Source organism: Calonectris borealis, chromosome 17 (genome assembly GCF_964195595.1).
Source record: "Calonectris borealis chromosome 17, bCalBor7.hap1.2, whole genome shotgun sequence".
Taxonomy (NCBI): Eukaryota; Metazoa; Chordata; class Aves; order Procellariiformes; family Procellariidae; genus Calonectris; species Calonectris borealis.
The window spans coordinates 17,882,784-17,894,871 of NC_134328.1; the positions used below are offsets into that span (position 1 = coordinate 17,882,784).

General features: G+C 66.0%; 1 protein-coding gene across 2 annotated transcripts in view; it reads left to right on the forward strand.

Moving 5' to 3' along the window:
• The window catches only part of SLC12A5 (solute carrier family 12 member 5), a 33,664-nt gene that overhangs the window by 16,333 nt on the left and 5,243 nt on the right, over positions 1 to 12,088 (forward strand). For both annotated transcript variants that reach the window (XM_075166999.1, XM_075167000.1), the window contains exons 6-25: positions 578 to 708; positions 910 to 1,151; positions 1,229 to 1,440; positions 3,743 to 3,910; positions 4,888 to 4,986; positions 5,165 to 5,222; positions 5,976 to 6,150; positions 7,049 to 7,167; positions 7,478 to 7,576; positions 7,713 to 7,832; positions 8,000 to 8,104; positions 8,196 to 8,364; positions 9,290 to 9,485; positions 9,570 to 9,739; positions 9,819 to 9,950; positions 10,192 to 10,299; positions 10,475 to 10,597; positions 10,678 to 10,865; positions 11,208 to 11,222; positions 11,803 to 11,936. In XM_075166999.1, the coding sequence (XP_075023100.1) occupies positions 578 to 708; positions 910 to 1,151; positions 1,229 to 1,440; positions 3,743 to 3,910; positions 4,888 to 4,986; positions 5,165 to 5,222; positions 5,976 to 6,150; positions 7,049 to 7,167; positions 7,478 to 7,576; positions 7,713 to 7,832; positions 8,000 to 8,104; positions 8,196 to 8,364; positions 9,290 to 9,485; positions 9,570 to 9,739; positions 9,819 to 9,950; positions 10,192 to 10,299; positions 10,475 to 10,597; positions 10,678 to 10,865; positions 11,208 to 11,222; positions 11,803 to 11,936 (2,763 nt within the window). The remainder of the gene's footprint in view (positions 1 to 577; positions 709 to 909; positions 1,152 to 1,228; positions 1,441 to 3,742; positions 3,911 to 4,887; positions 4,987 to 5,164; positions 5,223 to 5,975; positions 6,151 to 7,048; positions 7,168 to 7,477; positions 7,577 to 7,712; positions 7,833 to 7,999; positions 8,105 to 8,195; positions 8,365 to 9,289; positions 9,486 to 9,569; positions 9,740 to 9,818; positions 9,951 to 10,191; positions 10,300 to 10,474; positions 10,598 to 10,677; positions 10,866 to 11,207; positions 11,223 to 11,802; positions 11,937 to 12,088) is intronic.

Genomic DNA, 12,088 nt, shown 5'->3' on the forward strand with positions numbered 1-12,088 from the left:
CATGCCGGCGGGAGGATGGGGAGCCGGGCGTGCGGGGCACCGCAGGCTGGGCAGTGGGGCGGCCTCTCCTGCCCTCCGCCCCGAGCTGTGCCAGACGCAAGGACACTGCTGTGTGTGGTCTCTACCCCGGAGAGGCACCAGCAGGGTCTGGCCATGCAGGTGCCCCTGGGCTGCCGCCCCCTAGAGCTCCCTGGGGAGCTGGGAGTGGGCGAGCTGTGCCTAAAGCTATTTATCATCCTGCTGCCACGGTGGGACCATCAATGCTGGCAGCCTCGCTCTAAGGGCTCCTCTGGGAGAACAGTGCAGTGCATGGCCCATGTCCCTGGGGCTCCAGCGCCTGTCTGGCGTCCCAGGGTACACGTGTTCCTGCGGTCATCACACCTGGCTGCTGGGCTCCCAGGGAATGGCTCTTCTGGCGCAGTCACTCCTGCTGCTCCAGGGCCTGGGGACTGTGTCCTGCTCTGTGCTGGAGCAGAGTCCGGGGCTGCCCTGTCTCCATCCTGCCCTCTGGGATGCCTGGCAGGGCAGGGGGTGCTACTGGGGTCTGGCTGGGACCCACCTTTGCTCTCTCTGGCAGCGGGTGGCTCCTACTACATGATCTCGCGCTCCCTGGGACCCGAGTTTGGTGGGGCTGTGGGGCTCTGCTTCTACCTGGGCACCACCTTTGCCGGCGCCATGTACATCCTGGGCACCATCGAAATCCTGCTGGTACGTGCCTGGTCCTTCCCCCCCAGCATGGTGCTGAGGGCTCAGGTCCTAGCAGGGCAGCTCTGCCTTCGCCTGCCCGTGCTGCCCGCTCCTCGTAGCCCATCAGGGAGCTGAGGCTTTGCAATGGGGCTGAGGGACCCTTCCCCCGTGTCCCCTCCATGGAGCCGTTAGCCAGGCGGTGATGCCATGACTCTCTCCCAGGCCTACATCTTCCCAGCCATGGCCATCTTCAAGGCAGAGGACGCCAGTGGGGAGGCAGCTGCGATGCTCAACAACATGCGCGTGTACGGCACCTGTGTGCTGACCTGCATGGCCACTGTGGTGTTCGTGGGGGTCAAGTACGTCAACAAGTTTGCCTTGGTCTTCCTGGGCTGTGTCATTCTCTCCATCCTCGCCATCTATGCCGGTGTCATCAAGTCAGCCTTCGACCCGCCAAGCTTCCCGTGAGTACAGCGTCCCGTGGGGCTGCAGTGGGGCTGGGGTGCGCAGGCACACAGCTGAGTGCCTGCCCCCCCACCAGGATCTGCCTCCTGGGCAACAGGACCCTCTCCCGCCATGGCTTTGACCTTTGCACGAAGATGGTGGTGGAGGGGAATGAGACAGTGGGCTCCAAGCTCTGGGAGCTCTTCTGCACCTCCCGCTTCCTCAACGCCACCTGTGACGAGTACTTCACCATGAACAACGTGACTGAGATTGAGGGCATCCCCGGCGCCGCCAGCGGCCTCATCCAAGGTGTGCATGGGATGGGAATGGAGGCATGGGGATGGAGACACAGGGATGGAGGAGCAGGGACGGAGGCATGTGGATGTGGGCACGAGAATGGAGGCGCAGGACAAGCCCTAAGGGAGCCATGGTTGGGCAGCGGCCATGCCTGCTGGGCAGCTCTGCTGGCAGGGCTGGTGGAGGGGCCAGTGCCGTGGGGGGCCGTCGTGCACGTGGGCGGCCGGCCCCTCAGGCATGCCAGGCAGGTGTTGTGGGAGCGGGCAGCTAGTGACGGGTCCAGGTAAGGGGGTGCACGGGCAATCCCTGCCATGGACTGCTCTGCCCCTCGGGTGCAGCAAGCTACGCTTATGCCACGCCAGGCAGGGGACGGACTCCTGCACCACGCAACCGAGCTGGGTGCTGCAGCTGCCTGTGCATGGTCTGTGCCAGCCAGACCACAGCAGGATGGCTCTGAAGGGTGCCCAAAGACTGGGGAGGTGTAAATCCTCCCTCTGCTTCCTCTTGGCCTTTAGAAAGGCTGGTATCGATCTGAGGTTTCACGAGGAGCGATCGCCCCTCGGGGGCACTTTGCTGCTGCGGCTGCAGCCACGCTGGGAGAGTGGCCAGGGCTGCAGAAAAACTCGTGAATTTGCTGGGAGGAGCCACTTTTGACCTGTTTTTCCGGAGCTGCTGGTACATTTGCCAGGTGCTCACACTCCACAGGGGGCGGCGGAGGCCAATGCTCAGTGCTACACTCAGAGGGTGTTTGCAGACCCCTGCTCCGCAGGGCCGTGCCGGCAGGACCTGCTCTGGGCGCTTCCGCACCGGGGCAGTTGTCGGGGCTCAGGAGTGCAGCACCCCGTCAGGCTTCCCTGCCCACGGAGCCGCGAGCAGGATCAACCCTTCCCTGGTTCAGCAGCTGGGCCAGGCGCTTCTGCGGTGCCAGGCTGGGTGTCGGGGTGGTGGCTGTGCTGGCCGTGCAGCATGCCAGGTGCATGCGGCGAGCTTGCAGTGATCCCGTCTCTGGCGGGTCTTGCGGAGCAGGGCAGGGGCTGGGGCACCCGGGCATGGTTGGTGCTTGCAGCAGGGCAGCTCTGCCAGGTGCCGAGGCTGAGACTGCGCTGGGCGGCTGCAGGGCTGCTCCAGCCCGTCCCTGCCATGGTGGCCGTGTGGACTCAGGCACGGGAACTCGGACTTCGCTAAGTGCATGACACTTGGGGCTACGGCTGCCAAGCCACATCACGGCAATGTGGTGGAGCACGTTTGCTGGGTGTTTGGGAGGCTCCTGATGGTGTCCCACGCTGAGGTCTCGTGGGGCAGATAAGGAGTCTCTGGCACCTGCTCCTGCTGGGGGATGCGGACCCCCCACCCGGCCCAGCCAGTCTTTGTCAGGGCAGCAGACGGCAAGTGCATCTGGGGCGTACGGGGCAGAGCCAGGACCTGGGGCAGCTGGTGGTGAGGGTGACGGGGCTGGCAGCATCTCGAGATGGGGTGTCACCGTGTGGCCACGGCAGAGGTGGCTGAGGCTGGCAGTGCCCCAGGCGCTGGGTCTCCCTGTGGGGAGAAACGTGCCTTTCTGGGAGGATAAGCTGGGCAGGGCTGTGTCGGTGGGGGCTGCCAGCCCCGTCTGTCACCCAAGAGTGGTAAGGGGAGGTCATGCGGCTGGGGAGGGGTGCTCAGCGCTGGGTGCTGAGGACTGGTCCCTGTGGGGCCTCTTTGGAGCCGCTCAGCAGCCCCTTTGCAATGCCGTGCCAAGGGCTGTCAGCATCTCCCCGCCATGCCCGGGCGCTGGCTGCTCTCTGCTGCTCCAGTTTCTCACCGCAATCAGTGACCAAGGCAGCACGTGGAGGGATGCTAAGCCTGTTACATCAGCCCCGCACTTGTAATCCCATCAAAAACATTATCAAGTTACTTTGACGCGATCCACTTTCCTTAAACCTGTGTTGATCAGTATTAATTATATTACCCTCTTAATTATTTGCTACTGCAATCCCATGTCAGCTGCTCCAGTATCTTGCAGGGATGATGCCAGCGGCCGGACAGACCTGCTCTGATCACTCACCCGCGCTGCCGGGCCTGTCCCCACGCCGGGTGTTTCTGCACATCTGTGACGGGCTAGCGATGCCCCATCCCTCGCCCACCGGATGCCAGTGGCCCTGGCTGCGGGCCATGCCGGTTGCTTAGTGAGGCTGGGGCGGGGGGAGGCAGCACTGGACACCCCCATGCTCTGTCCCTTTAGGCTGCAGGGCGGGAGGGTGCTGTGCCGGGTGCGGGCGGCTCTTTAGCACCTCCTCACGCTGGCCGTGCTGCCTGGTCTCCTGCCTCCTCGCAGAGAACCTCTGGAGCTCGTACCTGACCAAGGGCGTGATCGTGGAGAAGCGGGGGCTGCCCTCCATGAGCCCCCCTGACACCCCGGTGGACATGGACCAGCCCTACGTCTTCAGCGACATGACCTCCTACTTCACCCTGCTCGTTGGCATCTACTTCCCCTCGGTCACAGGTGGGAGCCGCTGCCGGCCAAGCTCACATGCTGCAGGGCATCTGCCAGTGCACGTGCAGCCAGGCGTGCTCCTGCAGAGCCCCACGTGCGCCTGCCCCCCGTGCTGGGTGCGGCGGCGGCGCGGGGGTAGATTGCAGCCTGCGCCTCCCATGCAGCCGCCCGCGCTCCAGATCTGACGGTGCCGCTCGGTGCCGTGCTGACGTCCTGCGGCTCCAGTATTTATAGCTGCCTGGGGGCGGAGGAGCCCCCCCCCCGCCCCAGTCCCACTGCAGAGCCGCCGTGGGGCACAGCCACCGGGTCCGGTCTGCAGCTCTGCCGGTGTCAGTAGGACCCCCAGGGCTGTTCCTGGCACTGCGATCACTGGCAGGGTCCAGCACCGGACAGGCCCTGCGACGCTGCTTGGCACACGGTCCCCTGCACCCTCCCACCCGGCGCCCGCTTACCGGCAGGTCCCAGTTTTTGTGTGGTGTCCCCTCAGTAACACAGGTTGAGCTACAGGTGGCTGTGTCCCGGCTGAAGGGTCCTGCCCTGCCAGGCGCGATGGGTCGGCCACCCTGGCCGCTGCCGCAGCAGGAGTGCAGGTCATCCCTTGGGCTGTGCCGGACCTGCCGGTGCCAGCCATGTCCCAGCCTGGCCTCCTGCCTTCCCAGAGCAGCGCTGGGGACGGACTCTGTCCCTGTCACTGCTGCAGTCACTGTCCCTGCTTGAGCTAATTAAGGGCTAATGAGGCAAGTCACTTAAGAGCGTTTTGAGCCTAATTCTTGAGTGGCGTCAGACTGCGGCTTGTGGGGGGAAGTGTTGAGGGGACCGGGGAGCGGGCTGGGTGCTGGGTGCCCGCTCCCTGCCCTGGCACGCCGCCGAGCCAGTGCCCTGCCGCGCCTGAGGCTAACGCGGTACTTGGCATGAGCTGTCTTGCTGGCTGGTATGGGCGAAGGTTGCAGCTCTGCCTGCCATGGCACTGTCCCCTCTTTCCTCAGGTATCATGGCTGGCTCCAACCGCTCCGGAGACCTGCGGGACGCCCAGAAGTCCATCCCCACGGGCACCATCCTAGCCATTGCCACCACCTCTGCGGTCTGTATCCTTCAGGGCTCACCTGAGCCTGAGATGTGGGGCTGAGGGTGGGTGGGCTTGCTGCGTGGGGCGGACCCTCTCGGGTGCCCCGCTGGGCTGGGATGGGGGTCCCGGTGCCCCACTGGCAGGGGGCAGGCAGGCGAGACTCTGCTTCCTTCTGGCTCTCCTTGATTGCCCGGAAGATATCAGCTCCGTTGTCCTCTTCGGAGCGTGCATCGAGGGGGTCGTCCTGCGTGACAAGTGAGTGTCCTGGGGCCAGTGTGGGGGGAGCCTGGCAGCCCCTGGGGAGCAGCCCCCAGGAACAGGCTGGAGCAGGGTCAGCCCCCGGGGGAGGTGGGGGCTTGGCGGGGGGCTGCAGCTGGGACACCGTGGGCCGATGGAGTAGCACTGGAGGGTCCGTGGGGGTCCCGGGGTGATAGCGCTGGGTAGGGGGGGACTCTTGGGGCGGCCCGAGCTTGTAACAGGAGCTGGGGGCTCGTGTGTGCCCTCACCCCTCCCCCCCATGTTTTGCTGCACATCCGCAGCCCTTTCTCCCGCTCCAGGGCTGCAGGCAGCATGCTTGTTTGTCAACAGGCAGGGCTGCCTGCGCTGCCTGCGTATCTGGGGCAGCCCAGCTTGCTGCACATGGCAGGTGACACTTCTGGGTCGCCAGCACTAACACAAATGGGATTCAACTGCACGCAGCCTTAATCGACCTCCTTCTGGCAGAGGGGATGGGGAACCCCCATCCCACAGCTTCCCCTTGCCCCCCCAGGGCCACGGGTGAGGGATGGGGACAGACCCCGGCTACTTGGGACCGCGCTCCCTTGCTCGCCCCCCGCGGGGGGTGGGGGCCATGAGCAGCTGGGGCAGGGTCCGTTTCCAGTCCCGTCCCTCCCCAGCGGTGCCCCTCGGTGGCCGACCTGTCCGGGGGCTGGGTTGTGTTGCCGTGGCACTGACGCGCTCGGGGCTTGGCCACGGGATGGAGCCGCGGGTGATGCTGGTGCCCTGCAGGTTTGGTGAAGCTGTGAATGGAAACCTGGTGGTTGGCACCCTGGCATGGCCGTCCCCGTGGGTCATTGTCATCGGCTCCTTCTTTTCCACATGTGGGGCCGGGCTGCAGAGCCTCACTGGAGCCCCCCGCCTCCTGCAAGCCATCTCCAGGGACGGGATCGTGCCCTTCCTCAGGGTAGGCATCCCCCGAGCCCAGCACTGCCGGCCCTGAGCACCCACTGTGGCCGTGGCTCCCCTCATCATGAGAGACCAGCAGGCACCCGCGCTGCCTGTGCTGCCTCCTCCTGGCACCACTGCCTGGCAGGGCAGTCCAGCTGCCCTGCCCTTGTCTCGCCGGCACCGCCGGTGCTGTATTTGGCCGTGGTGTCGGTGGGAGGAGAGTGCCAGGAAAGGTCAGGATCCCCTCCCCCTGCTGCCGTGCCGCTTCATATTTTATCTGCTCTCTGAAGACGTGTTCTCACAACCTCATCTCTCCAAATCCAACCCGACAGCTTCCCCCCAGGGAAGAGCAGGCTAATTTTATCCTCCCTCCTTCACCCTGCCAGCCCCAGCCCAAGCTCTTGCTTGCTCACACCGCCCGCACCCTCTAATGCGTCTGGACACACGCCCCCGGCCCCCGCCCTCGTGCCCGGACCCCCCCAGTGTCCCCGCAGCCACAGGAGGAGCTGCTTTCCACTGGCAGCGTGTCTGTCCCGGGCACGGGGTGCCTGACTGCACACTGGCTGTGGCCAGACTGAGCTGGAGCTCGTCCCTGGGTGGGGATTCCAGGGAGACAGAGGCTGCTCTGGGTGCAGGGATGGCCGTGGGGTCTGCCGGGAATGGGGTTGTACCAGCAGCAGGAGCCAGTCCTACCGGCCCTGGGACCGCTCCCCCAGCAGGACCCGGCTCGGGATGTGCGCCGGTTCGCAGCGGTGCTCGTGCAGCCCCCAGTGCACCCGGTCCCTGCTCCTGACCAGTGCTGGGCACATGGGAGTGTCCAGCCCAGTCGGGCTGTGCTGAGGACCCTCGCCTCATGCTGCACAGTGCCAGCATCACAGAGCCCTGACACGGCCCTCTCCCTTCCCTGCTCCTAGGTCTTCGGCCACGGCAAAGCCAACGGGGAGCCGACGTGGGCCCTGCTGCTCACAGCCTGCATCTGTGAGATTGGGATCCTGATCGCCTCCCTGGACGAGGTGGCTCCCATCCTCTCCATGTAGGCAGCATGGTCTGTCCACCTGCACCTTCACGAGTGGCGGACGGGCCTGCGCCCCCTCACCCCAACTGGGCGGGTGGTGCGTGCAGGTCTCTGCTCCTCGGGAGGGGATGCCCTCACCACCCTGGACCCCACCTGGGAAGAGGGGAGCCCCACAGGGAACCCAGGGACCCTCCTTGGCCGGTGTTGTGGCCTGGTTGCTCCGCGGCCCCGGCTGCCCTGTCCGTTGGTGGGACCCACTTCCACACTGGCCACCCCGGGGCTGGGAGGTGCGGCGGTCCCCGGCTCAGCCTCGCACTCTCTCCTGCAGGTTTTTCCTCATGTGCTACATGTTCGTCAACCTGGCATGTGCGGTGCAGACGCTGCTGCGGACGCCCAACTGGCGGCCCCGCTTCCGCTACTACCACTGGTGAGCTGGGACGGGATGGGCTGCAACGGGAACGGATGGGATGGGGTGTCCTGCCACCCCCTGGGCCATGCCAGGCTGGGGACTCCAGAACCGCTGTGGGGATCGGGGCGCACTGACAGCGCGGTGCTCTCCACAGGACCCTGTCCTTCCTGGGCATGAGCCTCTGCCTGGCGCTGATGTTCATCTGCTCCTGGTACTACGCACTGGTCGCCATGCTGATTGCCGGCCTCATCTACAAATACATCGAGTACCGCGGGTAAGGGTAGCCGCGGGGCCGCAGACCCTGCCCAGCACTGACAGTCGCCCCTCGGTGTGGGCTGCTCAGCTTCCCCAGGTTGCTCCTCCCGGGATGCTCTGGGGTGCCTGCGCAGTGATCCATGGCTGGAGCTGTGGGCAGCCCTTATGTGCTGCCGGTTCCCGCAGGGCGGAGAAGGAGTGGGGCGATGGGATCCGGGGGCTGTCCCTGAGCGCAGCCCGCTACGCCCTGCTGCGGCTGGAGGAGGGTCCCCCACACACCAAGAACTGGAGGTGAGGCTGGGCCGGGGGGTGGGGGGCTGTGGGGGGGCTGGGGCGGGGGCCAGCCAGGGCGTGGGTGCTGACTGCAGGACCGTCCTTCCAGGCCGCAGCTGCTGGTCCTGGTCCGTGGGGATCAGGAGCAGAATGTGGTGCACCCGCAGCTCCTGTCCTTCACGTCACAGCTCAAGGCTGGCAAAGGCCTCACCATCGTGGCCTCTGTGCTGGAAGGGACCTTCCTGGACAACCACCCGCAGGCGCAGAGGGCAGAGGAGGTGAGAGCTTCTGGCGCTGGGGCCACTGCAGCACCGGGCCGGGTTCTGCCAGCAGCAGGTGCCCATGGCCATCCCTGGGACCCTGGCGGCATTTCTGCCCCGTGGCCAGGGCTGGCGGCCCCGACTGGCCGGGAGAGCACCGGAGCGGCACCAGGAAGAGCTCGGAGACTCCACGCTTCACTGGTGCTCAGGGCACTGCAGGGACCTCCAGACCCCTGCCCCCTTCCCCAGATGCCAGAGACACCGGCACCAGCTGGGCCAGTCTTGGCCAGCTGCTGCAGGGCTTGGCACGGCACGGCACAGCACGGCACGGCACAGCACGGCACCCAGCCAGGGGCTGCTGTGCTGCTGGGCTGAGCAGCACCTCAGCTGCCCCGTGGCTGCTGCAGCCCTGACCCTCCCCACAGCCCCCATGGCCCCATGCCAGGCAGGGTGGGAGACAGGAGACTTTCCCTGCCGGAATGAGAGCCCTCCCCGTCCCCCACACCTCTGCACCAGCTGGGCGGCACATTAATGAGATTAAGCCCTCGGAAGCAAACAGTTTCTCTCCCATGCAGACATGTTATAATTTCTCTGAGTAAATAACTCTAATTGCTGCTCCACCGCCCATCAGAGCCCTGGCACGGGGACACCCTCCGCTCCGCGTGGTGCAGAGCTGTGTGCCAGCTCCGCTCACCGCCGGGTCTCACCCCTCCTGGCCCAGAGCTGCCAGCCTGCTGTGGGGCATGGAGACTTGGGCACCCCACGAGGACCTGCATCCCACACCCTGCACCCCTCACCCCACACCCTGTACCCCACGCCCAATACCGCACACCCTGCACCCTGCTTGGCCAGGGTGCCACTGCCAGGGCTGGCAGCTGCTGTGCCTACGGCAGGCACCCGTCCCCAGGCCCTGAGGTCTCTGACCCCCTGCTCCCACCCCCAGTCCATCCGCCGCCTGATGGAAGCGGAGAAGGTGAAAGGATTTTGCCAGGTGGTGATCTCCTCCAACCTGCGGGATGGCATGTCCCACCTCATCCAGTCCAGTGGGCTTGGGGGGCTGCAGCACAACACGGTGCTGGTGGGCTGGCCCCGCAGCTGGCGCCAGAAGGAGGACCACCAGACCTGGAGGAACTTCATCGGTAGGCACCGTGGAGGGTGGGTGCTGCCGAGCTGGGTGGGGGATCTGAGAGCCACCCCAGCTGACGTAGCCCTTCCCCTCCTAGAGCTGGTGCGAGAGACCACGGCCGGGCATCTGGCCTTGCTGGTGGCCAAGAATGTCGCCATGTTCCCGGGCAACCAGGAGCGGTTCTCGGAGGGTCACATCGACGTCTGGTGGATCGTCCATGACGGGGGGATGCTCATGCTGCTGCCCTTCCTCCTCCGGCACCACAAGGTAGCTTGGGCCCCACGGCATCGGGCAGGGGTCTGGGGCCATCCCCACCAAGCCGTGCCCATGCCTCCCTCCCTCGCAGGTCTGGCGCAAGTGCAAGATGCGTATCTTCACGGTGGCGCAGATGGATGACAACAGCATCCAGATGAAGAAGGACCTGACCACGTTCCTGTACCACCTGCGCATCACTGCGGAGGTGGAGGTGGTGGAGATGGTGAGTGCTGGATGGGGGCACGTGCTACAGTCAGGGATGCTGCACATGGGAGAGCCAGACAGACCCTGCCACAGGGAGACACAGCACCTTGGGGTGACACACACCACCACGGGGACATGCAGCACCATGGGGACATGCAGTGCCGTGAGGACATGTAGGTCCACAAGGACAGGCAGGGCCAGGCTGGGAGCAGTGGGTGCGGCTCACCCTGCCCCACGGTTTCTCCTGTTCCCCCCCGCAGCATGAGAGTGACATCTCTGCCTACACTTACGAGAAGACTCTAGTGATGGAGCAGCGCTCCCAGATCCTCAAGCAAATGCACCTCACCAAGAATGAGCGGGAGCGGGAGGTGAGGATGCACGACAGCCTGGATGGGATGCAGCCACCGTGGTGGCTGTGCCACCAGCCGAGCAGCCCCGCAGCTCTGCGCATTCATCCTTCCAGGGAGTCAGGGCAGCAGGCTGGGGTCTGCCCAGCCAAGCCCTCTTCGGCCCCGCTCCCCTGACTGACCCTGTCCTGCACAGATCCAGAGCATCACAGACGAGTCCCGTGGCTCCATCCGGCGCAAGAACCCCGCCAACACGCGCCTGCGCTTGAACGTCCCCGAGGAGCAGGTGGGCGATGGCGAGGAGAAGCCGGAGGAGGAGGTGAGGTGCTGTGCCAGGACAAGGCCCGGGCAGGCGGCTGGCCCCAGCCCCTGCCCACCGTCCCCTTCTCCTCTCTGCAGGTCCAGCTCATCCATGACAAAACCACCACCGCCTTCTCCAGCAGCTCCCAGTCCCCTGGCGATGAGGTGGAGACGGCCCCTGAGAAGGTGCATCTCACCTGGACCAAGGAGAAGTCTGTTGCCGAGAAGAACAAGAGCAAGAGCCCCGTCAGCCCTGAGGGCATCAAGGACTTCTTCAACATGAAGCCGTATGGCCCCGCATACTGCCACCCCATCCCACCTGCACCCCGTGGCCCCGGCCATCCCTGCCCGCCCCAGCCAGGGGGGGGGTGGAGGCAGGGGGGTGCAGGCAGGGCCCCGGCAGCACTGGCTCAGTCCTTGCTCTGAGGCGGGGTCCGGCAGCCCAGGTGCCCTGAGCTCGCCCCTACAGAGGGGCTGGGTGGGAGGTGGGGTGGGGTCCCCGCGCAGACCTGCGCCGACGAGGGCTCATGGGCAGCGTGCACTGCAGGGACTCGGGGTGCACACCCGGTGCTCACCTCTTCTCTCTCTCTCTCTCTCTCCCCGCCCCGGCCCCGTGGTGCTCCTGGCAGGGAGTGGGAGAACTTGTAAGTCTGGGTTTGGCTGGGTGCTGGGTCCCAGGGTGGGGGGAGCTGGGCTGCCGCTCGTGGGTCAACACGCTCGGAGCCATCAGGGTTGCCCCCGTGCACGAGGACGGCTCGGTGTGCCGTGACAACTGCTGCTGCCTGCTAGACAGCTCACCCGGGCAGCGTGTGGGAGCTGTGGCTGCCAGCCCCTGCGCAGACTCTGCACGCTGCGCAGTGCCCGCGCAGCATGCTCCCCATCTGCCCCGTGACGCTGCGGGCAGCTTCCTGGAAGCCTGGGCTCGGGCACCCGTGGTGATGCTCACACCATCTGCTCCTGCTCGCTCCCACACAGCTCGGCCTCGAGCAGCCACAGTGTGCCATGGCCTGCGGGCACCATACATGGCCCTGCAGCTCATGGCCGCCAGCGTGGGCTCAGAGTCACCAGCGGCCGTGCCGGGCAAAGCTTGCTGCTCCCCAAGCTCGTGCTGCTGCCCAGCCCTGGACCCCTCTGGTGCAGGAGGCCAGCCCGCCCCGTGGCCCCTTGGGTCTGCTGGAGGCCAGCTCTGCCTATCCCTGAGCCCACATGTGCTGTCACCCCCAGGAACCAGTCCAACGTGCGGAGGATGCACACAGCCGTGAAGCTCAATGAGGTGATCGTGAAGAAGTCCCAGGACGCCAAGCTGGTTCTGCTGAACATGCCAGGGCCTCCCCGCAACCGGAAAGGGGACGAGAACTGTATCCTTCCCACAGGGCTTCTGCCTCGGGGCTGGTGCCAAGACCCCTCTCTGCAGTGGGGGCCGGGGGCCACGACTGCCCCAAGGCTGGTGGATATTGCAGGCGAGTGTCGGGGCACAGGACCAGTGCCTGAGCCCAGACCCCCCCATGCC